Source organism: Somniosus microcephalus, chromosome 2 (assembly GCF_052327205.1).
Source record: "Somniosus microcephalus isolate GS21.2 chromosome 2, FLI_Smic_1.0, whole genome shotgun sequence".
NCBI classification, from domain to species: Eukaryota; Metazoa; Chordata; class Chondrichthyes; order Squaliformes; family Somniosidae; genus Somniosus; species Somniosus microcephalus.
Genome location: NC_140988.1, coordinates 5003052 through 5031025, shown reverse-complemented (window position 1 = coordinate 5031025; position 27974 = coordinate 5003052). Strand labels below are relative to the sequence as shown.

At 49.8% G+C, this 27974-nt stretch overlaps 1 protein-coding gene across 2 annotated transcripts in view; it reads right to left on the bottom strand.

The window, feature by feature from the left end:
* rchy1 (ring finger and CHY zinc finger domain containing 1) overlaps window positions 1-26756 on the bottom strand; it is a 45426-nt gene extending 18670 nt beyond the window's left edge. Inside the window, exons 1-4 of one of the 2 annotated variants that reach the window (XR_015080699.1) lie at window positions 26615-26756; window positions 18608-18727; window positions 13926-14041; window positions 9057-9135 (exon numbers count right to left, since the gene is read on the bottom strand). Coding sequence is in view for 1 of the 2 variants with exons in the window: in XM_086006012.1 (XP_085862138.1) it covers window positions 9057-9135; window positions 13926-14041; window positions 18608-18727; window positions 26615-26692 (393 nt within the window). In the remaining variant the exon portion in view is untranslated. The remainder of the gene's footprint in view (window positions 1-9056; window positions 9136-13925; window positions 14042-18607; window positions 18728-26614) is intronic. The other variant, XM_086006012.1, reaches the window with a different exon arrangement.
* Window positions 26757-27974: the final 1218 nt, after the last annotated feature.

Below are 27974 nucleotides of genomic sequence, written 5' to 3'. Positions count from 1 at the left end.
AGGCTAAAGGGATCAAGGGATATGGGGAGAAGGCAGGGACAGGGTACTGAGTTTGGATGATCAGCCATGATCTCATTGAATGGCGGAGCAGGCTCGAGGGGCCGAATGGCCGACTCCTGCTCCTATCTTCTATGTTTCTATGATCCTATTATTCTGGCCTCTTGTGCGTTTCCCTTTTCCCAACCATTGGCAGCCGTGCCTTCAGCCAAAGCAGGATCCCACTCTTGTGAATTTCCCTCCCTGAGCCCCTCTGCCTCGCCACCTCCCGCTCCTCCTTTAAGATCATCCTGAAAGCCCACCTTTGTGACCCAGCTTTTCAGTCACCCCTCCTAATCGTTATTTCCCTGGCTCAGAATCCGTTTGTCGAAGCGCCTCGGGGCATTGCTGTACTTTGATGGCGCTGGTTATATAAACGCAAACAGCTGTTGTTTCCATCTTCTCAGTTCACCAATCGTCAGCTGGCCTCGGCTTGCACTCCTGTGCCGTTTATAGCTCCTTTTGCTCTCATCTTGATTTCCGTTAAACAAAAGCACAGCACCAGAATTAAGATATTGGCCCAGAACTTCGGGTCTCCACGGGTGAGTACGCACGGGGTACTCACCCGCAGGCCTATTGGAAGTGCAGGTTTCCTGCATGCACTGCGCATGCGCGGGAAACCGGCACTTCCATTCCCCTGAAAGAAGGGGTTCAGAGTTCGAACGCGTGCGCAGGAGAGGCTGCGCGTGTGCATCGAACTTACATTTTTTTTTTTGCAGGTTTTCCCAGGAGGGTAAGTCTACAGAAGTTAGACATTTAAAAAGCAGGCGTAAGGCCTGCTTTTTACAAGGTAAGTGGTGAATTAATTAAAATTAAAACATTTTTTCCACAGGTTTATTATTTTTAAATACTTTAAAGCAAGGTAAGTTTATTTTTAGCCCCGTTAGAAAATAATTTTTTTTTCAAAAGTTGAAATTATTGTTTAAAATAGTTATTTCATGTAATTTATAGTTTATTTAAAAAATGTGATTTAAAAAAAAATGTATTTGAAGATTTAGCATTGAACTAACTGCGCCCCCGGGATACGCAGGCACTGCGCGCCGGCAGTTGGAGCAGGCCCAGGATCGGAATCCCACGCGGGCCCACAGCTCACCGGCCAGCGCGCAAGGCAAGTGCAGGTCGAAGGCTTGCACCCGCAGGAAGCCTCCGACCCGAATTTCTGGGCCATTAAATTTAGTTATACCAGTGCTTCAGCTGGCTTTTGCCTTTAGCTGCAGGGTTGATTTTTTAAAAAAGGAACCGGAGTATTTCCGATGAAATTTCTTATCCTATCTGAAAACTGACATTAGGGTTTCGACTTTTCCCCATTCTGGGCTAGATGCCCATTCGCTAATGCCGATTTCCAGAGGCTCAAGGTGGCTACAAATATCTGTAACAAAATGGTTTTGCTATTTGCTTTAATAAATTGGAAAAAAAGTCACTTTTTGATGGGTTTTGATCGAGTGAATAAGAGGAAACTGTTTCCAGTGGCAGGAGGGTCGGTAACCAGAGGACACAGGGTGAAGATAATTGGCAAAAGAACCAGAGGGGAGATGTGGAGATTTTTTTTTTTTTACGCAGCGAGTTGTTGTGATCTGGAACGCGCTGCCTGAAAGGGCGGTGGAAGCAGATTCAATAGTAACTTTCAAAAGGGAACTGGATAAATACTTGAAAAGGGAAAACATTTGCAGGACTGTGGGGAAAGAGCTGGGTTGTGGGATTAATAGGAGAGCTCTACCAAAGAGCCGGCACAGGCACGATGGGCCGAATGGCCTCCTTCTGTAATAAAAACAGAAAATGCTGGAAATACTCAGCAGGTCAGGCAGCCTCTGTGGAGAGAGAAACAGAGTTAGCGTTTCGGTTCGATGACCTTTCATCAGAACTGGAGAAAGTTAGAGATGTAACAGGTTTTAGGCAAGTGCAGGGGCAGGGAAAGGGAAAGGGGGGGGGGGGGGAAGGGGAGGAGGGCAGGAGAGAGTAAATGACAAAAGGGGTAATGGTGCAAGGTGAAAGGAGATGGTAATGGCACAAGTAAAGAAACAAAAGATGGGTCTAGAAGAGGTGTAAATGTGAATAGCAAAGAAACACGACTTGCATTTATATAGTGCCTTTCACGACCACCGGACATCACAAAGCGCTTTACAGCCACTGAGGTTTTATTACAGAAGGAGGCCATTCGGCCCATCGTGCCTGTGCCGGCTCTTTGGTAGAGCTCTCCTATCAATCCCACAACCCTGCTCTTTCCCCAGAGCCCTATGTTTCCCCTTCAAGTCTATATCCAATTGAAGCAGAATCAGGAGCAGCTGCCATCCAAAAAAATGGGGGCCGAGGTTATGATCCGAAATTGTTGAACTCGATGTTGAGTCCGGAAGACTGTAAAGTGCCTAATGAGGTGCTGTTCGAGTTTACGTTGAGCTTCATTAGAACAGGGTAGGAGGCCGAAGACAGAGCGGTCAGAGTGGGAGCGGAGTGGAGAATTATGGCAACGAGTGTAAAGTCTTTATTTTTATGGGTTTAATTGCAGTCGGAGCTTATTCTTCTGGAGGCATCATTAAGTAAGCTCATTTCTGTCATGTAGTCTAGCTACTTAATGATGTTGTTATGCTGCATTAAATGCCGTAACAACACTGATGCTGAGGAAGCAAAGAAACATCTAAACCGCAGCCCGTCAGACTATACATGAAGCATTTTAAGTTTCATCCTAAGGTCAAAGTGTGCCTGATCATGTACTAGTCTTGTTGCAAGCTCTGGTCTACTAGCCAGGGGAGGGGTCGGAAGGGTGTGGGGGCTGGATGGTGCGAAACAGCAGGAGAAGTCAGTCACAGCCTGGGAGCAAAGCTCGAATGGGAGGGTCGGAGCATAAATGCAGTATCAAATTGGCAGAATGACCATTAATTCCTTTGGAATCTATACCTTTTCGCTTCCTTCCAGACTCTCTCTCTCAAAAATTAGGATTAAATGTGCTCTGAAGTGATCAGCTCCAGCAATAACAGCTTCAAAGAACAATAATTGCCACAGTTATCCTTTCGGCATCAGTGTACAAAAGCCATATTCTGCGCGATACCAGTTCTTGTCTACACGTCAGTGGTCTTGCCGCGGAGTCAGAAGGCTGTGGGTTTAAGCCCCACTCCAAAGACTTCAGCACGAAATCTAAGCTGACACTCAGTTAAATAGGATATTGCGCCATATTCTGGGAACGGTAGTGTAGTGGTAACGTCACTGGACTAGTAATCCAGAGGCCTGGACTAATGACCCAGAGACGTGAGTTCAAATCCCACCACGGCAGCTGGGGAATTTAAATTCAGTTAATTAAATAAATCTGGAATTTAAAAAAAGCTAGCATCAGTAATGGTGACCATGAAACTACCGGATTGTCATAAAAAGCCATCTGGTTCACTAATGTCCTTTAGGGAAGGAAATCTGCTGTCCTTACCCGGTCTGGCCGATATGTGACTCCAGACCCACAACAATGTGGTTGACTCTTAATGGCCCAGCAAGTCACTCAGTTGTAACTAACTGCTACGAAACAAAATAATAAGAATGAAACCGGACGGACCACCTGGCATCGACCTCGGCACCGGCTACGGACACGACAATGGCACACCCAGCCCAGTCGACACTGCAAAGTCCTCCTCCCCAACATCTGGGGACTTGTGTCAAAATTGGGCGCGCTGTCCCACAGACTAGTCAAGCAACAGCCTGACATAGTCATACTCACAGAATCATACCTTTCAGCCAATGTCCCAAACTCCTCTATCACCATCTCTGGGTAGGTCCTGTCCCACCGGCAGGGCAGACCCACCAGGGGTGGTGGCACAGATGGTATACAGTCAGGAAGGAGTGGCCTTGGGAGTCCTCAACATTGATTCCGGACTCCATGAAGTCTCATGGCTTCAGGTCAAGCATGGGCAAGGAAATCTCCTGCTGATTACCACCTACCGCCCTCCCTCAGCTGATGAATCAGTACTCCTCCATGTTGAACATCACTTGGAAGAAGCACTGAGAGTAGCAAGGGCACAGAATGTACTCTGGGTGGGGGACTTCAATGTCCATCACCAAGAGAGGCTCGGTAGCACCACTACTGACCGAGCTGGCCGAGTCCTGAAGGACATAGCTGCCAGACTGGGTCTGCGACAGGTGGTGAGAACCAACACGAGGGAAAAACCTACTTGACCTCGTCCTCACCAATCCACCTCTCGCAAATGCATCTGTCCATGACAGTATTGGCAGCAGTGACCACCGCAGTCATTGTGGAGACGAAGTCCCATCTTCACACTGAGGACACCCTCCATCGTGCTGTGTGGCACTACCACCGTGCTAAATGGGATAGATTCAGAACAGATCTAGCAGCTCATAACTGGGCATCCATGTATTCCACCACAATCTGTAACCTCATGGCCCAGTATATCCCTCACTCTACCATTACCACCAACCCTGGTTCAACAAGGAGTGTAGAAGAGCATGCCAGGAGCAGCACCAGGCGTACCTAAAAATGAGGTGCCAACCTGGGGAAGCTGCAACACAGGACTACATGCATGTTATAAAGCGGAAGCAGCATGCTATAGACAGAGCTAAGCGATCCCACAATCAACGGATCAGATCAAAGCTCTGCAGTCCTGCCACATCCAGTCATGAATGGTGGTGGACCATTAAACAACTAACGGGAGGAGGAGGCTCCAAGAATATCCTCATCCTCAATGATAGTGGAGCCCAGCACATGAGTGCAAAAGACAAGACTGAAGCGTTTGCAACCAGAAGTGGCGAGTGGATGATCCATATCGGCCTACTCCCGATGTCCCCACCATCACAGCCAGTCTTCAGCCAATTCAATTCACGCCACGTGATATCAAGAAACGGCTGAGCGCACTGGATACAGCAAAGGCTATGGGCCCCGACAACATCCCGGCTGTCGTGCTGAAGGTTTGTGCTCCAGAACTAGCCGCGCCTCTAGCCAAGCTGTTCCAGTACAGCTACAACACTGGCATCTATCCGACAATGTGGAAAACTGCCCAGGTATGTCCTGTCTACAAAAAGCAGGACAAATCCAACCCGGCCAATTACTGCCCCATCAGTCTACTCTCAATCATCAGCAAAGTGATATCAAGCGGCACTTACTCACCAATAACCTGCTCACTGATGCCCAGTTTGGGTTCTGCCAGGACCACTCGGCTCCAGACCTCATTACAGCCTTGGTTCAAACATGGACAAAGGAGCTGAATTCCAGAGGTGAGGTGAGAGATGCCCTTGACATCAAGGCAGCATTTGACCGAGTGTGGCATCAAGGAGCCCTAGTAAAACTGAAGTCAATGGGAATCGGGGGAAAACGCTCCACTGACTGGAGTCATACCTAGCACAAAGGAAGATGGTTGTGGTGGTTGAAGGTCAATCATCACAGCCCCAGGACATCGAGGCAGGAGTTCCTCATCGCAGTGTCCTAGGCCCAACCATCTTCAGCTGCTTCATCAATAACCTTCCCTCCAACATAAGGTCAGAAATGGGGATGTTCGCTGATGACTGCACAGTGTTCAGTGCCATTCACAACTCCACAGATAATGAAGCAGTCCATGCCCGCATGCAACAAGACCTGGACAACGTTCAGGTTTGGGCTGATAAGTGGCAGGTAACATTCGCGCCACACAAGTGCCAGGCAATGACTATCTCCAACAAGCGGGAGTCTAACCACCGCCCCTTGACATTCAACGGCATTACCATCGCCAAATCCCCCACCACCAATATCCTGGGGGTCACCATTGACCAGAAACGTAACTGGACCAGCCACATAAATACTGTGGCAACAAGAGCAGGTCAGAGGCTGGGTATTCTGCAGCGAGTGTCTCACCTCCTGACTCCCCAAAGCCTTTCCACCAACTACAAAGCACAAGTCAGGAGTGTGATGGAATACTCTCCACTTACCTGGATGAGTGCAGCTCCAACAACACTCAAGAAGCTCGACACCATCCAGGACAAAGCAGCCCGCTTGAATGGCACCTCATCCACCACCTTGAACATTCACTCCCTCCACCACCAGCGCACCGTGGCTGCAGTGTGTACCATCTACAAGATGCACTGCAGCAACTCGCCAAGGCTTCTTCAGCAGCACCTCCCAAACCCGCGACCTCTTCCACCTAGAAGGACAAAGGCAGCAGGCGCATGGGAACACCACCACCTCCAAGTTCCCCTCCAAGTCACACACCATCCTGACTTAGAAGTATATCGCCGATCCTTCATCGTCGCTGGGTCAAAATCCTGGAACTCCCTCCCTAACAGCACTGTGGGAACACCTTCACCTCACGGACTGCAGCGGTTCAAGAAGGCGGCTCACCACCACCTTCTCAAGGGCAACGAGGGATGGGCAATAAATGCTGACATTGCCAGCGACGCCCATATCCCATAAACGAATAAAAACAAAGTTATAAAATGGAGAACCGTTCAAATGAACTATTATAACCTTGTACTACATATGTCAATTTGCAGAAGGAGAATGCAGGTTGTGGTTGTTACAGCTTGAATGACATTGCTGGCAGTAAAACAATCTTATAAATTCTGGTACTGTGGGCAGAGAGCAAACATCTGCCCTCAGAAAGAGCTTAATCAACTCTTCAAAATAATGAACTGCTGAAAGATAGCAATAATGATTAGTTCATTATTTAGAAGACAGTCGTGTTGGGCCCACGTAGAGTTTACACACTGTGTCACAGCCAGGGCTAATCGAGTGTGCTCACTGCACAGTGTGTCAATTTAGTATTTATTTGGTTCAACTTTTAACCAGGAAAGATTTGTAGTGAGTTTTAGTGCAGATGAGGTGGCCAGTTAGTTTCTAAGTATAAAGAGGTGCTGCCCTAAAAGCTACATCCAGTAAATCTGCAGCCAGGATCTGCCCAGTGTTTTACATAGAATGCACAGCAGAGAAACAGGCCATTCGGCCCAACTGGTCTGTGCTGGTGTTTAACCCCCACACGAGTCGCCACTTCACCTCACGCTATTGAGTATCAGCAGTGGCTCAGTGGGCGGCACCCTCGCCTCGAGCTCCACTCCAGAGACTTGAGCACAAAAATCCAGGCTGACACTCCCAGTGCAGTACTGAGGGAGCACCGCACTGTCGGAGGGGCAGTACTGAGGGAGCGCCGCACTGTCGGAGGGGCAGTACTGAGGGAGCGCCGCACTGTCGGAGGGGCAGTACTGAGGGAGCACCGTACTGTCGGAGGGTCAGTACTGAGGGGGCGCCGCACTGTCGGAGGGGCAGTACTGAGGGAGCACTGTACTGTCGGAGGGTCAGTACTGAGGGGGCGCCGCACTGTCGGAGGGGCAGTACTGAGGGAGCGCCGCACTGTCGGAGGGGCAGTACTGAGGGAGCACCGTACTGTCGGAGGGTCAGTACTGAGGGGGCGCCGCACTGTCGGAGGGACAGTACTGAGGGAGCGCCGCACTGTCGGAGGGACAGTACTGAGGGAGCACTGTACTGTCGGAGGGACAGTACTGAGGGAGTGCCGCACTGTCGAAGGGGCACTACTGAGGGAGCGCCGCACTGTCGGAGGGGCAGTACTGAGGGATCGTCGCTCTGTCGGAGGGGCAGTACTGAGCGAGCGCCGCACTGTCGGAGGGGCAGTACTGACGGAGCGCTGCACTGTCGGAGGGGCAGTACTGAGGGAGCGCCGCACTGACAGAGGAACAGTACTGAGGGAGCACTGCACTGTCGGAGGGACAGTACTGAGGGAGCGCCGCACTGTCGGAGGGGCAGTACTGAGGGAAGGCCGCACTGTCGGAGGGGCAGTACTGAGGAAGCACCGCACTGTCAGAGGGGCAGTACTGAGGGAGCGCTGCACTGTCGGAGGGGCAGTACTGAGGGAGCGCCGCACTGTTGGAGGGGCAGTACTGAGGGAGCGCTGCACTGTCGGAGGTGCCGTCTTTCGGATGTGACATTAAACTGAGGTCCCATCTGCACTCTCAGGTGGATGTAAAAGATCCCATGGCACTATTTCGAAGAAGAGCAGGGGAGTTCTCCCCAGTGTCCGGGTCAATATTTATCCCTCAACCAACATCATTAAAACAGATTATCTGGTCATTATCATATTGCTGTTTGTGGGAGGTTGCTGTGCACAAATTGGCTGCCCAGTTACCGACATTACAGCAGTGACTGCACTTCCCAAAAAAAAGTATTTCATTGGCTGTAAAGCGCTTTGGGATGCCCGGTGGTCGTGAAAGGCGCTATATAAATGCAAGTCTTTCTTTTCTTTCTTTCACCCTATCACCATATCCTTCTATTCTTTTCTACCTCGTGTTATTGAGCTGCCCCTAAAATGTTCCATTTAATTGTCAGCTATTTACAGCAATCTGAGATTTGCTTTCAATCAAATTATATCTTTTTTTTTTTAAAGACGTGATTTTTCTTCCGAGTTTCGGCCTTTGATGGCGTGCCACTGCTGCCCACTTTAGGCAGGAGGTGCATGCGGTCTGTGTCGCCAGCCTCTGCTCAGCCCACGGCCAGCAAGATCGAACACTCCAACAGCACGACAATGTATTCGATCTTTTTCTCTCCACCCACCCCCACAAGATAAAAGATAAGCGACTCACTGAGAAGCCCTGATGAGATTGAATAGACAGGGCCTATATTCCCTGGAATTTAGAAGAACGAGAGGTGATCTCATTGAAACGTCTAAAATTCTTACAGGGTAGATGCAGGGAGGTTGTTTCCCCCTGGCTGGGGAGTCTAGAACCAGGGGTCACAGTCTCAGGATAAGGGGTCGGCCATTTAGGACTGAGATGAGGAGGAATTTCTTCACTCAGAGGGTGGTGAATCTTTGGAATTCTCTGCCCCAGAGGGCTGTGGATGCTCAGTCATTGAGTATATTCAAGACAGAGATCGATAGATCTTTTAACTCTAGGGGAATTGAGGGATGTGGGGATCGGGCAGGTAAGTGGAGTTGAGGTCGATGATCAGCCATGATCTCATTGAATGGCGGAGCAGGCTCGAGGGGCCGTGTGGCCGACTCCTGCTCCTATTTCTTATGTTCTTATCCCAGTAAACATCAGGGCTGACTTACCTTGTGGTTCCCACGGAGAGGAGTTGCTAAGCAGAGGTTACATTTCACACAGTGGAAAAAATTATCTTCTGGTCCAATCCTGTTTGTAAAATTAAAAAAAATATATATATTTAAAGAAATAGCATTAATTTAATTCAACAAAGTTCTGATTAATTTACCACCACTGGTAACCACCCCTCCCACCAAAAAAAAGTTTGCCCCATTGCACGGACCCCGTTTATAGAACCAGATTGTGATGGAACTGTACCCATCCGTGTACTGAGAGATTAGCATGCCTGCCTCTTCACTGCAAACATGACCAAATAAGCTTAGTGAAAAATCAACTTCACATTACTTTCCCCAAGTTCTGAAGAATTTTCTTTGAAGACAGGGATCGATAGATTTTTGGACTCTCGGAGAATTGAGGGATATGGGGATTGGGCGGGAAAGTGGAGTTGAGGTCGAAGATCAGCCATGATCTTATTGAATGGCGGAGCAGGCTCGAGGGGGCGAATGGCCTACTCCTGCTCCTAATTCTTATGTTCTTATATAATTGAAGAAAAGTCCAGTTTAGCTTAGGATGTCCTGGGAATCCTCGAAAAGGCTTTTATAGCCCATTTAAATAGCCCTGTGATCCACTCTGACACGCTTGAAACATTTTTTTTATATTCGTTCCTGGGATGTGGGCGTCGCTGGCAAAGCCAGCATTTATTGCCCATCCCTAACTGCCCTCGAGAAGGTGGTGGTGAGCCGCCTTCTTGAACCGCTGCAGTCCGAATGGTGAAGCTGCTCCCACAGTGCTGTTAGGGAGGGAGTTCCAGGATTTTGACCCAGCGACGATTAAGGAATGGCCGATATATTTCCAAGTCAGGATGGTGTGTGACTTGGAGGGGAACAACTTGGAGGTGATTTCAAGTATACCATAAATATCGAGCAAGTTATATTCCATGAAAAGAATGAATGATAATCCATTATTAGTTAAAGGATTACAATTTAAAAGGGTACTGTGCATTTTATTTTTCAGCTCACATAGAATTTATTCATTTTGTAATTTGGAAAACTGTTACATGAATAATGATTTTGTCAAGTAATTTTATTCACTTAACCATTCTATTCCTTTATCCATTTTAACTGCTGTAATAAGAAACAGTTAACAATGGAAGGCAAGCGGCACTGTAAAAACGGTCATGCAATTGTTATGGAAAATTGAAAGTGTATTTAAGTCATTTACTTCATTATAATATATACACCTTACAGTGCGGCACAACACAACTTTAAAAAAGTGTCTATTGTCACCACTGTGTCATATAATGAGTTGGAGGTGGGGTGAGACTTACAGCAGGACTGACAGCAAACAGAGTCTATTTAAAGAGAATCTCTACGAACTACAGCAAACAGTTTACAGAGTCTATTTAAAGAGTCTCTATGAACTACAGCAAACAGAACTCATAACCGAAACTACAGCAACTTCTGCCAATAAAAGCAGGATTATTTCTCCAGCAAAATGCAGTGAGTGGAGGATGGTTACATAATACAAATTATGTGCACAAAATCAACCCCAGTCATTTACATGCAGGCGTGACTGACGGGTGAATTACCCAATCATTTCCATTCTGGCCGGGACTTGTGGTGGCACTATATGCAGCCACGAAAGTTAGTCCAACTAATTTAATTAACTTGCACAAACATGTGTAAAGAAATAACCTATAAGTACTAGTTGTGAGTTCAGTAACTACCTTGGGCCAGAAATTCGGGTCCCCATGGGTGAGTACGCGCTGGGTGCGCACGCGTAGGCCCAACGAAAGTGCCGGTTTCGTGCATGCACTGCGCATGCACAGGAAACCGGAACTTCCGTTCCCTTAAAGGGGTTCACAGGTCGAACGCGTGCGCCGGAGAGGCTGCGCGTACGCCTGGAACTTCCGGTTTTTAAAAAATTTTTTTAACAGGTTTCACCGGGAGGGTAAGTCTCCAGGAGCTATGCTTTTAAAAAGCAGGCGCAAGGCCTGCTTTTAACAAGGTAAGTGGTGAATTAAGTAAAATTAAAACATTTTTTCCACAGGTTTATTATTTTTAAATACTTTAAAGAAAGGTAAGTTTATTTTAGCCCCATTAAAAACTGTAATTAATTTTTTCAAAAATTTAAATTATTGTTTAGAATAGTTATTTTATATAATTTATAGTTATTTTAAAAATGTGATTTAAAAAAAAAAATTATTTGAAGTTTTAGTTATGTTTTGGGGCCGAACTGTATTTATAGGTCCTGTCAAACCTATGAATAGAGATTCCCTGCTACCATTGGCTCTCCATGGCCCACGTGATCCCAGGGGACGCTTCGAACTAACTGCGCCCCTGGGATACGCAAGCACTGCGCGCCGGCAGTTGGAGCAGGCCCAGGATCGGAATCCCACGCGGGCCCACAGCTCAACGGCCGGCGCGCTAGGTAAGTGCAGGTCGAGGGCTTGCACCCGCGGGAAGCCCCCGACCCGAATTTCTGGGCCCTTATCTATACAGAAAGCTCAAACGCATTCATGTGATGAACAGCTACACCATTTTATTACATATAATCCAAGTACTATTCAAGCTCCAGTCTAAAAGGAACAAAATGCTGGAAACTCTTAGATCAAGCAGAAACTGTGGAGAGAGAAAGAGAGTTAACGTTTCAGGTCGATGGCCTTTCATCAGAACCTGAAACGTTAACTCTGTTTCTCTCTCCACGGAAGTGGCCTGACCTGCTGAACTTTTCCAGCATTTGCTGTTTTTATTTCCGGTTTCAGAGGAGTGGGACTAATTGAACAGCTCTTCCAAAGAGGCACGATGGGCCGAATCGTCCCCTTCTGAGCTGAATGATTCTCTATGATTTCTAGCATCCGCAGTATTTTGCTTTAGTCTAAAGGGAAGATTTGCTGTAATAAAAAATCTTGAACAGCATCCAAAATTAGTTAATTAAATGGGGATTTAACGAGAAATATTATTCAGCAAAGATCTTTTATAACACAACACACTTCACTACGTCAGTAGCTGACCTGCTGACACAATGAAATCAGCAAGTTTTAAGTCCAGACTGAATTTTTGCAGTCGGTCACAAAGAACAGATAACCTTCAGTTTCCAGAATTTGATATTCAGGACACTATCTGGCTACGTCAGCATGATCCAAAAACAGACCACGGTGTTTGCAGAAAATACTGTAATCTGAAAATTACTTTTCATAGCTCAACCCGGGATAAACCACTTAAAAGAAAACGTTTAATTTGAAAATTCAGTCAGGGTTCCGACAAAAAAATCCAGCGTTTACTTTTCCATCAGTGAGGGTGCTGCCCTCGTCATGTGTGCTAGTGAAAGGTTCCTGCTCCGAGTCGGGAGAACAGGAGAAACCTTCTCGTACAGAGAGCTGTCGCATGCACGGCTAGAGTCAGTGACTGAAACAGAGATAATGGGCTCGAATTTCCAAGCCCCGTGGAGGCAGGTTTGGAGGCGGGAGTGGGGGGAAAATTGCAGAATCGGGGGGGAAGGAACCCATCCCGCCCCCAACCCGCCTCCATGCCCATTTCCCAGGAGGCGGGTACCCGACCTGTGCTGGGAACCGCCTCCCCGAGGCGGGAAGGGGATTAGTGCCAATTAACTGTCTGTTAATAGGTGGTTAACAGGTAGTTTTTTGCCTAATCCCTATTTTTAGCCCTGATGTGTGGGCTTCCCGACGGCTCCGAACCACGCCAAGTTAGCGAGGCAGACCATCGGTCTGAAGGGGTTGGAGGGGTCGAGATGTCCGTTGTGCAGGTGAGTGATGGGTGCATGTGTGCAGAGGTAAGTGTGTGAGGTAAGTGTAAAGTCTTTTAATAAGTTTTACTTACCTTTACTTTCTCCTGCAGGCTTCCTCCCTTCAGTTCTTGGGAGTCCCTCAGCTCACCGGCACAGAAAGCAGAATGGCCGCTGAAATGTCAAAAGTTGCAGCCTCTGCTTTCTGGTCTGGAGAGATCTCTAACTGAGTCTGAGTAGAAGGACTCAAGTTAGAAGACAGATTGTCAGTGTTTGACAGCTTCACAGAGCTGTCAAACGCTGACTTTTCATCTGTCAAAAGCTCTTGACAGATGAAATGTCAATCGCTGACGTCACCAGTAACCAGGTGTCCCTTAATTGGCCTGCTGAGCCCACTGGGCGGGCTTAACAAGGTCAATCAAGAGAAAGTAGCGTGGGTTGGCCACAAGTCGATGGAGGCGGGACTACAACCCAAAAAGTGGGAGTCCCGCCTCCATCACGTCCACATTGACAAAATCCAGCCCAATGTCAACAGTTAAGAATAGGTTAGATGGGTGGTTGTAGGAAGGGGAGGTGGGTAGGGTACCAGGATATGGGAATAGGGCAGGTACAAGGGATAGATTCATAGAATCACACAGCACAGGAGGCCATTCGGCCCATCGTGCCTGTGCCGGCTCTTTGAAAGAACTCTCCAATTAGTCCCACTCCCCCCTGCTCTTTCCCCACAGCCCTGCAAATTTCTCCTTTTCAAATATTTCTCCAATTCCCCTTTTGAAAGTCACTATTGAATCTGCTTCCACCGCCCTTTCAGGCAGCGTGTTCCAGATCACAACAACTCGCTGTGTAAAAAAAATTCTCCTCATCTCCGCCCTGGTTCTTTTGATAATGTCGATCAATTTTCACTGTTACGACAACTGTGCAAAATTCCGATATGTAATCTGTTCTCAAACAGATTGTGTTGCTGATAAGTTGGGACAGCAGACTAGCTCAAGAGCTCATCGGACTAGCAACGCATTTGCTGCTCTAACTCTCGTTGGGAGAGCAATAAATTAAGACTTCTTCAATGACTACACGAGTTAGTTAAAATCTGAAATGTACTAAAACTAAATGCTACAGTGGGCCCTTTTAATGCTCACCTACAAATTCCGCATGGTGGACAGTGGTACTGTTTCTTGTCTACATCAAAGAGATGACACGTGTCGCAGTAATATTCTCCAAACACGGTTTTACAGCTTTCACACGTCCTTTGCACCTTTAGGGAAAAGCATCAAAGTATTCAAGAGAGCATGTGACTTTTATACTGCACATACAAGACAACAATGCAGTGTAGCATTATCAGCATACAATCAATAAAAGGATCAAATTATGAAATAAGTGATTACACAAATGGATGAAAATGTTGCGGACAGAAAAAGAAACCTTCAGTCTCGCCTTATTTTTACTGTGCTAATTGGTAACGTTGATGAAAACAATCAATTCCTGTGACACGCGCACACGTAAGCACACACGCATGCACAATGGCCCAAAATTTGCGATGGGAGGCTTCCCGCGGACGGACGCTTCCGACCTGTAAAAAAATCTACGAATGTACCTGGTGGCCCGGGAGATACGGAGACTCGCGATCCTGGGCCTCTCCAGGTCCGTGCGGGCAGAGCCCCAGGTATCCCGGGGGCGCAGGCGGTTCAAAAGCGCCCCTGGGATCACGTGGGCCGGCCCAACCAATAAAAGAAGGGAATCCCCATTCATTCTTATGGGAGTTGCGTACGTACGGAATCCCCATAAGTATGTCATAGAATCATCGAGTTATACAGCACAGAAAGAGGCCCTTCGGCCCATCGTGTCTGCGCCGGCCATCAAACCCTGTCTATTCTAATCCCATTTTCCAGCACTTGGTCCGTAGCCTTGTATGCTATGGCGTTTCAAGTGCTCATCTAAATGCTTCTTGAATGTTGTGAGGGTTCCTGCCTCTACCACCCTATGAATGGGGATCATAGAAACATAGAAGATAGGAGCAGGAGGCCATTCGGCCCCTCGAGCCTGCTCCGCCATTCAATGAGATCATGGCTGATCATCCAAATTCAGTACCCTGTCCCTGCCTTCTCCCCATATCGCTTGATCCCTTTAGCCTTAAGAAATATATCTAACTCCTTCTTGAATATATTTAATGAATTGGCCTCAACTGCCTTCTGTGGTAGAGAAATACCACTTAAAAAAATACACGAGCACATGAAATTAATTTTTTTTTTAATTACATATTTAAAATTAATTAAAATGCCATTTAATTAAATTTTTTGGGAAAAAAATGTATCTGTTTTAATGGGGCTTAAAATAAACTTCGCTTATTGGACAGGGTTTTTAAATGTATAAATGAGTGATAAAATTTTATTTTTCTATTTTTTAAAACTCTTATGCTGGTAAAAGCCGGCCTTTACCAGACATAAGGATTTGACGGGCACTCAGCGGGCGGAAGTTGGGCGAATAGCGCAACTCTCCCCCCGCGGAGGCCCGTCTCCCGGGGATGCGGAGGATCGGTCAAGAGGATTCTCGACAAATCACAAGTTCCGGGTTTTAGCACATGCGCGTCGCGCGCCTAAACCCGGAACTTGCGCGGCCTCTACGGGCGCGTACACACCCATAGGGGTCGCAAAATACAGCCCAGTAATTTAAATGCTCTGAATGTTACGTATCCTAGTGTGACTGCTAAGCTATCCTGGCAACTGCACTATGGATGGTTTCCTTTGTGTGATGAGCTAAAATGCAGATCCAAAGTTTGGGCCAAATGATATTATTAATATGTGTGCTATGTGTGAGAATGATAAAAATGTTTATTTTAAGCATGCTAATATTCATCCTTCTAATAAATGCCTTCAGTAAATCAAGAGGAAATGCCCATTTAATGAAGATTTAGAAGCAATGTTTATTCAAACGATACATAGTATTGCTAGTTTTTGTAGAATGCTTAAAAGGTCAAATCTAAACTGAAACTAACAGATCAAATGAATCCCATGGCATGTAGTATTCACTAACCGAGCTAAGCCTAATAACCATGCTCATTAGTTTATTCTATTGATTTATGTTCAAAGAACAGCAACTATTTTTAGGAAGCTGCCCTCACTTTCAAATGATGCATGTTTTCTACCAAACAGGAAGCTGAGAAACCAATTCAAAAGCAATTTACAGAAGAAAATGTTCCTTACTTGAAGGCCTCGATTTTAAAACTCTCATCCTTTCTGTTCAAATCCCTCCATGGCCTCACCCCTCCCTATCCCTGTAATCTCCTACAGCCCTCTGAGATTGCTGCGCTCCTCCAATTCTGGCCTCTTTCGCATTCCCAATTTTAATTGCTCCACCATTGGCGGCCGTGCCTTCAGCTGTCTGGGCCCCGAGCTCTGGAATTCCCTCCCTAAACCTCTCCGCCTCTCTCTCCCCTCCTTTAAGGTGCTCCTTAAAACCGACCTCTTTGACCAGGCTTTTAGCCACCCGTCCTAATATCTCCTTATGTGGCTCGGTGTCAAATTTTGTTTGATAATCGTTCCTGTGAAGCGCCTTGGGATGTTTTACGACGTTAAAGGCGCTGTATAAATGCAAGCTGTTGTTGTTATTCAACACTGTAGCCATGAACATCAATAAAACATTCGTTCATACTTAAATTCAAGAAATTCTGCAGACGCGTTGAGCATGTGATCCAGGACCTTAACACTTACGTCCTCAGGCACTCCACAAAACTCCTGCTGCTACAATAGGCTTGATTATTCCAACGCTCTCCTTGCTTGCCTCCACGCCTCATAAACTCTTAACTGGTCCAAAACGCCGCTGTTCATATCCTGTCTCACACGAAGCCCAATTTGTCCATCACTCCCACCCTCACGGAGCTACACTGATCCCCTGTCCCCCTTGTCTTGAATCCCTCCATGGCCTCGTTCGACTCCGCCACTGCAACCTGCGACCAGCTTGCTTTCCCTCCTGCAGGCATCAGCCTTCCAGCTAACCCCCTGTGCACTCTCCTCCCTTCCTTCGCCCCACCATGGACAGCACAGCCTTCAGCCGCCTCAGCCCTGCTTCCTGGATCTCCCTCCCTCAACTCCTTCTTCAGCCTCTCTTTTATTGTTTTCTCATCTTTCAAAATCATACTTAAAATCCATTTTCTTCACCCAAGCTTTCGGCCATCCCTCCGAAACACTTTCTTCCCTCGCTCAGCTTTCCCCAGAATCTTACTGTTACTCTGTGAAGTGCCTCGGGACATTTTGTACATTATCTTTGGGCACTCAGGGAATCGAGTGATATGGGGATCGGGGCAGGAAAGTGGAGTTGAGGTAGGAGATTCGTCATTATTTTATTGAATGGCAGAGCAGGCTCGTGGGGCCGTATGGCCTACTCCTGCTCCGATTTCTTTGTTATATTCTTATGTAACTAGCAGAATAGATAAGGGGGAACCAGTGGATGTGGTGCATTTGGAGTTTCAAAAAGCATTCGATAAGGTGCCACACAAGAGGTTATTAAACAAAATTAGGGCTCATAGGATTGGGGGTAATATACTAGCATGGAGTGAGGATTGGTTAACGGACAGAAAACAGAGAGTAGGAATAAACGGGTCATTTTCGGGTTGGCAGGCTGTAACTAGTGGGGTACCGCAAGGATCAGTGCTTGGGCCTCAGCTATTCACAATCTACATCAATGATTTGGATGAGGGGACAGAGTTTGCTGATGATACAAAGCTGGGTGGGAATGTAAGTTGTGAGGAGGATGCAAGGAGGCTTCAAGGGGATATAGACAGGCTAAGTGAGTGGGCAAGAACATGGCAGATGGAATATAATGTGAAGAAGTGTGGTTATCCACTTCGGTAGGAAAAATAGAAAAGCAGAGTATTTTTAAATGGTGAGAGATTGGGAAATGTTGGTGTTCAGAGGGACCTGGGTGTCCTTGTACCCGAATCACTGAAAGTTAACATGTAGGTACAGCAAGCAATTAGGAAAGCAAATGGTATGTTGGCCTTTATTACAAGAGTAAAGAAGTCTTGCTGCAATTATATAGGGCCCTGGTGAGCCCACACCTGGAGTATTGTGTACAGTTTTGGTCTCCTTACCTAAGGAAGGATATACTCGCCATAGAGGGAGTGCAACGAAGGTTCACCAGACTGGTTCCTGGGATGGGGGGATTGTCCTATGAGGAGAGATTGAGTAGACTGGGCCTATATTCTCTCGAGTTTAGAAGAATGAGAGGTGATCTCATTGAAACATGCAAAATTCTTACAGGGATTGACAGGGTAGATGCAGGGAGGATGTTTCCCCTGGCTGGGGAGTCTAGAACCAGGGGTCACAGCCTCAGAATAAGGGGTCGGCCATTTAGGACTGAGATGAGGAGAAATTTCTTCACTCAGAGGGGGGTGAATCTTTGGAATTCTCTACCCCAGAGGGCTGTGGAGGCTCAGTTGTTGAGTATATTCAAGGCAGAGATCGATAGATTTTTGGACTCTAGTGGAATCGAGGGATTTGGGGATCAGGCGGGAAAGTGGAGTTGAGGTTGAAGATCAGCCGTGATCTTATTGAATGACGGAGCAGGCTCGAGGGGCCGAATGGCCGACTCCTGCTCCTATTTCTTATGTTCTTATTGTTAATGGTGCATTATAAATACAAACTGTTCCAGAATTGCTAACAGCAGCACACTCTCTAATTCCAAGAAAGTGATATTATCGCACTGCAGTTGATTCTGCTGTAGGGATGATTATTACCTCCCACACACACACTGTGCACCTGCTACATTCCCCACACCTAAATCTGTACACGTGTGTTCTGGAACACATTGCTTAGTATGTACCTACCTGCTGGACTGTCTCACACTTTGCACACTGAACCTGCGTGACCTTGAAGCGATCCAGCTGGTGATTTTCTATGTCATCATGACACAGTCGACAGATGTAAAATTTGCCACAGCATGGTGCCTGAAAGATCAAAAACAACTTTTCAAAAAATGCACTTCTCAATTCAGCTCTCCATGCTTTCTCTATTTTATTCATACACTGGTGGATATTCCATGGTGCGGCCCATGCTATGTTAGGTGTGTTGTTTTAGAAGGACTGGAACATTATGTTGTAAAGTAGAAGGTAGGTGCGTGTCCCTTTAAAGCTCGAATTTGTCACTGCCCTACATTACCGAGTTCAGTTAGAGGTCAAGCTGCAGGTCAGAACCCTGACTTTGATGGATTGGAAGAAAGACCTGCATTTCTATAGCGCCTTTCCCAACCTCAGGACGTCCCAAAGCGCTTTCCAGCCAATGAACTACTGTTGAAGTGTGGTGACTGTTGTAATGTGGAAAACGCAGCAGCCAGTTTGTGCACAGCAAGCTCCCACAAACAGCAATGGGATAATGACCAGATAATCTGTTTTAGTGATTGTTGATGGAGGGATAAATATTCTTCGAAAAGAGCTGCAGGATCTTTTACGTCCACCTGAGAGGGCAGATTGATGGGACAATAAAGAATTTGCAGATATGTTAGAACTGGTGTGTTCTTGGAGATGGGCGCTGAAATACACAGCATTTTAAGATTGTCATCGCAAAGAGTTAAGTGCAGGAGGTGGGAAGGAGAGGAGGGAGGGGGCTAGAGGGAGGGAGATAGAGGAAGGGGAAAGGGCTAACAAATTTGTATTGAAATGATTTAGATGGGAGATTTTCATAGGTGGTGCGTGTAGCTGGTGAGAAACACGCAGTCTATCGATATGTATGTGAATAAACAACAGATTCTGGTGGCTAACATTGAAGTATTCCTAATCCTAAGGGTGTGATCTTGCCAGCCCTGGGGAGGCGGGACTGCCGGGAAAATGGCAGAATCTGGGGGTGGGTACCCATCCCACCCCCATCCCACCTCCATGCCAACTTCCCAGGAGGCGGGTAGCCGACCCGCGCCGGGGGTCCCGTCTCCTGGAGGTGGGAAGGGGATTACAGCCACTTAACCGCCCGTTAACAGGTAGTTAGCAAGCAGTTAAGAGGATTATCCCCATTTTACTCACACAGGTGCGGGCTTCCTGACGTCAGGAAATCCCGCCAGGGTCACCGAGGCGAGCAGTGGGTCTGCAGGGTGCAAAAGTGCGCTGTGGAGGTAAGTGATGGGTGCAAGTGTGGAGAGGTAAGTATGTGAGGTGAGTGGAAAGTGATAGGAAATGTTTACTTAGCTTTGTTTCTTCCTGCAGGCCTCAACAGTTGGGGATGTGGAGAGTCTCACACCTCACCGGCAGAGATGACAGATGGCTGCTACATTCTCCAATGCAACAACCATCTAATTTCTGCTCACAAGAGGTTTGATGAGACTTGAATACAAGGACTCATCAAACAACAGAGAATGTCCATGTTTGACAGCTTCACAGAGCTGTCAAATGATGACAATTCATCTGTCAAAAATTTTTGATGAAACGTCATACGCTGACGTTCTCTGTAACCGGCTTCCCCTTAATTGGCCTGCTGAGCCCGCTGGGCAGGCTTAACAAGGTCAATCAAAGGAAGATAGCGCGGATTGGCCACAAGTCGACAGAGGCGGGACTAAAACCCGACAAGCAGCAGTCCCGCCTCCACCGCGCCCCCATTGGCAAAATCACCCCCTATGTGTCAGCTGTGGCTCAGTGGGCAGCACACTCGCCTCGGAGTCAGAAGGTTGTGGGTTCCAGTCCCACTCCAGGTACTTGAACACATAAAGCTAGGCTGACACTCCAGTGCAGTGCTGAGGGAGTGCTGCACTGTCGGAGGTGCTGTGTTTTGGATGAGACGTTAAACCGAGGCCCCGTCTGCTCTCTCAGGTCGAAGTAAAAGATCCCATGGCACTATTTCGAAGAAGAGCAGGGGGAGTTATCCCCGGTGTCCTGGCCAATATTTATCCCCCAATCAACATAACAAAAACAGATTATCTGGTCATTATCACATTGCTGTTTGTGGGAGCTTGCTGTGCACAAATTGGCTGCCCTGTTTCCTACATTACAACAGTGACTACACTTCAAAAGTACTTCATTGGCTGTAAAACGCTTTGAGACGTCTGGTGGTCATGAAAGGCGCTATCGAAATGCACGTCTTTCTTTCTTTTAATACAGCCATATACGTCAGTCATTTTCTGGGGACAGTCCCCGGATGAGGTATTGTGTTCCCGGGAGATTCTCCGGAAGAGTCCCTGTTCACAAAACTTGTCCTCGAACAGATTATAGCCATATTCATTGGTCCGCTGAAACGTCAATCTTCGTCACGCCTCAGATCTAGACCAATCAGAGCGCGGCGCTCCTGGGATTGGCTGTTGCTGGTGGCGAAGGTGGGACATGTGGGTTAGGTTTCATCCTATGAGGAGGCAGCTGCTGGCGGATTCTTTAACATGAGCGAGAAGAAAAATCGGAGGAGAAGCTGATGGCGCGGTGAGAGCTGGTGGGGGAATGGATTTACCTCAGAGATCAGCATGGTGCAAAGATTGGATCAAATCGTGTTTTCTTTTAAATGAATAAGGCAAGCTCTAAATTCTCCCACCAGGAAGAGGGTTCTCAAACCTTCTGAGATAGAGGCTGTTGCAAAGAAAGACAGACTTGCATTTCTCCAGCGCCTTTCACATCCACCTGACGTCTCAAAGCGCTTTACAGCCAATGAAGTGCTTTTTGAAGTGTAGTCACTGTTGTAATGTGGGAAACGCGGCAGCCAATTTGCGCACAGCAAGCTCCCACAAACAGCAATGTGATGATGAGCAGATCATCTGTTTCAGTGATGCTGATTGAGGGATAAATATTGGCCCCAGGACACCGGGGAGAACTCCCCGGCTCTTCAAAATAGTGGCCGTGGGATCTTTTACGTCCACCTGAGAGCAGACGGGGCCTCGGTTTAACGTCTCATCTGAAAGCCGGCACCTCCGACAGTGCGGCGCTCCCTCAGTACTGCCCCTCCGACAGTGCGGCGCTCCCTCAGTACTGCCCCTCTGACAGTGCAGTGCTCCCTCAGTACTGCCCCTCTGACAGTGTGGCGCCCCCTCAGTACTGCACTGGGAGTGTCAGCCTGGATTTTGTGCTCAAGTCCCTGGAGTGGGACTTGAACCTACAACCTTGTGACTCGGAGGCAAGAGTGCTGCCCACTGAGCCACGGCCGACACGGTTCACACCTGATATGGAAAATCTCAGTCTGTTTGGAACAGATTTTAAATGGAGAATTTAAAGGTTAGGGTATTTGGGGACGAGTATAAATGGTACAGCACTATTGCAGTTGCCATAGCTACGGCACTGAATGAATGGCGTATGATGTAGGACACACACGATTCAGGTGTCTTTAATAGTGTGACTTCACATCTGCAGTCATTATAGGCACATTTGTTTTGCGGTGCAGTGTATTTGTACAACTGTTAAAATATTGGCTGCTAAAAATGTTTGCCTCGCTGCGCTGCGCGACCTACATTTTCCGTCCTGGCTGCTTTGCTGCGCTCCCACCCTGCGTGTCCCCAGGTTCGGGTTCGGTTTAGAAAATATGGTCACCCCATATTAACCATTGGCCTTTCAGCCGCCTCTGTTAAAAAAAATTACAGCCAGCCAGTGGGTTGTCTCAGGATACGAGTCATCCATGCGTGGTGAAAGGTATTTTAAGACCATAAAGAGGAAATAAAACATCACATAAAATCTAAAAATAAAAAAGCAAATAAAAGTTTAAAATAAAGCTAACAATAACCTGCAGGGAAACCAAGACAACAGCAGAGAAAGTTCACAGATTTCTTCCGCATTCCACCCAGTGGCCAGATTGTACAATTGCTGAATGTGGCAAGTTCACCCATCATCAACAATTTGTATTTATATAGCGCACGCTACAAGGCGCTTCACAGGAGCGATTATCCAACAACATTTGACACCGAGCCACAGAAGGAGATATTAGGGCAGGTGACCAAAAGCTTGGTCAAAGAGGTAGGTTTTAAGGAGCGTCTTAAAGGGGGCGAGAGAGGCGGAGAGGTTTAGGGAGGGAATTCCAGGCAGCTGGAGGCACGGCCGTCAATGGTGGAGCGATTAAAATCGGGGATGCTCAAGAGGCCAGAATTGGAGGAGCGCAGAGATCTCAGAGGGTTGTGGGGCTGAAAGAGGGGGGCGAGGCCATGGAGGTATTTGGAAACAAGGATGAGGATTTTAACATTGAGGCATTGCCGAACCGGGAGGCAATGTAGGTCAGCGAGCACAGGGGCGACAGGAGAACGGGAATCAATGTGGAAATAGAAATTGATAATGGAAATGGTGACACAGAAAGCATGAAGAAAATGTGACAACAGGAAGTCAAGTTGTGCGCAGATGTAAGATTAGATACGATGGGCTAGATTTTTGGGGAGCCGTCAGGCGGGGTTTCAGGCGTGTGGGGGGGGGGGGGGAAATCCCGAATTTGGGTGTCCCGACACCATCCCGCCTCACGCAACTTTCAGGGGCGGCGGGTACCTGCCCCGCACTGGGACCCGCCGAAACCAGGTGGGAAGGGATTAGTGCCAATTAACTGCCTGTTAACAGGTAGTTAACAGGCAGTTTTTAGCCTAATCCCTATTTTGAGGGGTGTCGTGTGGGTTTCCCGACGGCTCCAAACCACGCCAGGTTAGAGCAGGCGGTCCGTGGGGTTGGAGGGGTCGCGATGTCGGTGCTCAGGTGAGTGATGGGTGCATGACTGCAAAGGTAAGTGTGTTTGGTGTGTCTAAAGTGTGTAACGAACTTTCACTTACCTGTACTTACCTTAACAGCCTTTCTTCCTGCAGGCGGCGGGAGCCCATCACTCAGCCGGCACTTAAAGCTGAACGGCTGTGAAACACTGATATGTCATCTGTCAAAAACTCGACAGATGAAATTGCAGTCTGTGACGTCACCTGTTGCCGGGTGGCCCTTAATTGGGCTGCTGAGACCGCTGGGCGGGCTCAACAAGGTCAATCAAGGGAGAATCGCGCGGATTGGCCGGACGTCGATGTAGGCGGGTCAAAAACCCGAAAGCTGAAGTCCCGCCTTCTTCCCGACAGGTTCAGGAAAATCTACCCCGATATGTGCAGAACATATGAGCAAAAGGGGAAGCAATTGTAACAAGGACAGAAGTCTCATATTTGATTGCAATGATCGTTTAGACCATAAAAAGACTTGGAGAAATTGTATTTAAGTACCTTAAATCTCATTCAGGGAATAACCATTGAAGGAGCTAGAAACTGTTATTAAAACCAGGGCACTGCACTGACTCAATCTTGCAGGGTTGAAACATTTTTAAATTACTCAACAGCTATTTAAAATATCAATCTTGCTGATTGAAACACTTTCTATCTCTGTCCGAATCACTGTTTTTGGGATCAGTTCTCCAGGCAGCTAGCCTATTCCTTCCTGCACTCGAGGTGATCGCCCACCACAAATCCAGATCGGAACTTTTAGGTTTCTGCCTCCGAGCAGGCTGACTATATATTGGGTTTTTTGAGAATAATCCGGAACCAGACCCCTTTAATAAGCTCGAGAACTAGGAATGAGATGTTAGGGCGCTGGAGGCGGGGTTAGAGGGAGGGAGGGAGGGAGGGAGGGAGGGGGCGGGGTTAGAGGGAGGAGGGGGCGGGGTTAGAGGGAGGGAGGGGGCGGGGTTAGAGGGAGGAGGGGGCGGGGTTAGAGGGAGCGGGGTTAGAGAGAGGGAGGGAGGGGGCGGGGTTAGAGAGAGGGAGGGAGGGGGCGGGGGTTAGAGGGAGGGAGGGGGCGGGGTTAGAGGGAGGGAGGGGGCGGGGTTAGAGGGAGGGAGGGGGCGGGGTTAGAGGGAGGGAGGGGGCGGGGTTAGAGGGAGGGAGGGGGCGGGGTTAGAGGGAGGGAGGGGGCGGGGTTAGAGGGAGGGAGGGGGCGGGGTTAGAGGGAGGGAGGGGGCGGGGTTAGAGGGAGGGAGGGGTGGGGTTAGAGGGAGGGAGGGGCGGGGTTAGAGGGAGGGAGGGGCGGGGTTAGAGGGAGGGAGGGGGCGGGGTTAGAGGGAGGGAGGGGGCGGGGTTAGAGGGAGGGAGGGGGCGGGGTTAGAGGGAGGGAGGGGGCGGGGTTAGAGGGAGGGAGGGGGCGGGGTTAGAGGGAGGGAGGGGGAGGGGCGGGGTTAGAGGGAGGGAGGGGGCGGGGTTAGAGGGAGGGAGGGGGCGGGGTTAGAGGGAGGGAGGGGGCGGGGTTAGAGGGAGGGGGGGAGGGGCGGGGTTAGAGGGAGGGAGGGGGCGGGGTTAGAGGGAGGGAGGGGTGGGGTTAGAGGGAGGGAGGGGCGGGGTTAGAGGGAGGGAGGGGGCGGGGTTAGAGGGAGGGAGGGGGCGGGGTTAGAGGGAGGGAGGGGGCGGGGTTAGAGGGAGGGAGGGGGCGGGGTTAGAGGGAGGGAGGGGGCGGGGTTAGAGGGAGGGAGGGGGCGGGGTTAGAGGGAGGGGCGGGGTTAGAGGGAGGGGGCGGGGTTAGCGGGAGGGGGCGGGGTTAGAGGGAGGGAGGGGCGGGGTTAGAGGGAGGGAGGGGCGGGGTTAGAGGGAGGGAGGGGCGGGGTTAGCGGGAGGGGCGGGGTTAGCGGGAGGGAGGGGGCGGGGTTAGCGGGAGGGAGGGGGCGGGGTTAGCGGGAGGGAGGGGGCGGGGTTAGCGGGAGGGAGGGGGCGGGGTTAGCGGGAGGGAGGGGGCGGGGTTGGAGGGAGGGAGGGGGCGGGGTTGGAGGGAGGGAGGCGGGGTTAGAGGGAGGGAGGGGGCGGGGTTAGAGGGAGGGAGGGGGCGGGGTTAGAGGGAGGGAGGGGGCGGGGTTAGAGGGAGGGAGGGGCGGGGTTAGAGGGAGGGAGGGGGCGGGGTTAGAGGGAGGGAGGGGGCGGGGTTAGAGGGAGGGAGGGGGCGGGGTTAGAGGGAGGGAGGGGGCGGGGTTAGAGGGAGGGAGGGGGCGGGGTTAGAGGGAGGGAGGGGTGGGGTTAGAGGGAGGGAGGGGCGGGGTTAGAGGGAGGGAGGGGCGGGGTTAGAGGGAGGGAGGGGGCGGGGTTAGAGGGAGGGAGGGGGCGGGGTTAGAGGGAGGGAGGGGGCGGGGTTAGAGGGAGGGAGGGGGCGGGGTTAGAGGGAGGGAGGGGGCGGGGTTAGAGGGAGGGAGGGGGCGGGGTTAGAGGGAGGGGCGGGGTTAGCGGGAGGGGCGGGGTTAGAGGGAGGGGCGGGGTTAGAGGGAGGGAGGGGCGGGGTTAGAGGGAGGGGGCGGGGTTAGAGGGAGGGAGGGGCGGGGTTAGAGGGAGGGAGGGGCGGGGTTAGAGGGAGGGAGGGGCGGGGTTAGCGGGAGGGGCGGGGTTAGCGGGAGGGAGGGGGCGGGGTTAGCGGGAGGGAGGGGGCGGGGTTAGCGGGAGGGAGGGGGCGGGGTTAGCGGGAGGGAGGGGGCGGGGTTAGCGGGAGGGAGGGGGCGGGGTTGGAGGGAGGGAGGGGGCGGGGTTGGAGGGAGGGAGGGGGCGGGGTTGGAGGGAGTGAGGGGGCGGGGTTAGAGGGAGGGAGGGGGCGGGGTTAGAGGGAGGGAGGTGGGCGGGTTTAGAGGGAGGGAGGGAAGGGGCGGGGTTAGAGGGAGGGAGGGAGGGGGCGGGGTTAGAGGGGGCGGGGTTAGAGGGAGGGAGGGGGCGGGGTTAGAGGGAGGGAGGGGGCGGGGTTAGAGGGAGGGAGGGGGCGGGCCGGGTTGAGCGGGGTTTGAGGGGCGGAGTGATGCGGTTTGAGGGGCGGGGTTTGAGTGCCGGGTTTTGAGTGGCGGGGTGACGCGGTTGTTCGCGGGCCCGCCGCTCTCCCACAGCCTGAGGCCCGGCGCGCTGTGACAGGCCGCTCGCTTTCCCACTGGGTGGCGACCCCGGGTGGGCGGGGTAGGCCCTGGCCTCTCCCCTCACTCACCTTGAGCCGGCAGGACCGCGAGTAGTGCTCACACCCCAGGAGCGTGGCTCCGAGCCCGGTCTCAGCCGCCGCCATCATCCCGTTACCAGGAAACCCGCCGCGCCGTGACCCGCGCAGGCGCAATACCACCGCGCCGGCATCATGGGACTGCGCAGGCGCAATATCAACGGCTGCCGGCAGATGCGGTTCGGCGCAGGCGCAGTGCGGGCGGAGGGTCAGCGCCACCTGTGGGCTGAGCAGGGTCAGGCATGGTCTCATTGAATGGCGCTAAAACCATAAGAACAGAAGAATTAGGAGCAGGAGTCGGCCATTCGGCCCCTCGAGCCTGCTCCGCCATTCAATAAGATCATGGCTGATCTTCTACCTCAACTACACTTTCCCACCCGATCCCCATATCCCTTGATTCCCTCAGAGTCCAAAAATCTATCGATCTCAGTCTTGAATATACTCAACGACTGAGCCTCCACAGCCCTCTGGGGTAGAGAATTCCAAAGATTCACCGCCCTCTGAGTGAAGAAATTCCTCCTCATCTCAGTCCTAAATGGCCGACCCCTTATCCTGAGACTGTGCCCCCTGGTTCTAGACTCCCCAGCCAGGGGAAACATCCTCCCTGCATCTACCCTGTCAAGCCTTGTAAGGATTTTCTGTTCTGACAAAGGGTTCGACCCGAAACATTAACTCTGTTTCTCTCTCCTTGATGCTGCCTGACCTGCTGAGTATTTCCAGCATTTTCTGTTATTATTTCAGATTCCCAGCATCCACAGTATTTTGCTCCTGTAAGAATTTTGTATGTTTCAATGAGATCACCTCTCATTCCTCTGAACTCTAGAGAATATAGACCTAGTCTACTCAATCTCTCTTCATAGGACAATCCCCCCATCCCAGGAATCAGTCTGGTGAACCTTTGTTACACTCCCTCTATGGCAACTATATCCTTTCTTAGGTAAGGAGATCATCATTTATATAGTGCCTTTCACGACCTTGGGACATCCCAAAGTGCTTTACAGCCAATTAAGTACTTATGAAGTGTCGTCACTGTTGTTACATCGGAAACACAGCAGCCAATTTATGCACACAGCAAGCTCCACAAACAGCAGTGTGATAATCTCCAGGTCATAGAATGGTTACAGCACAGCACAGCACAGCTAATCTGTTTTTTAGTGATGTTAATTGAGGGATAAATATTGGCCCAGGACACTGGGGAGAACTCCCCCTGCTCTTCTTCGAAATTTGCTGTGGGAGCTTTTACAGCCACCTGAGAGAGCAGCAGATGTGGCCTCGGTTTAACGTCTCATCCGAAAGATGGCACCTCCGACAGTGTGGCACTCCCTCAGCGCTGCCCCTCCGACAGCGCAGCGCT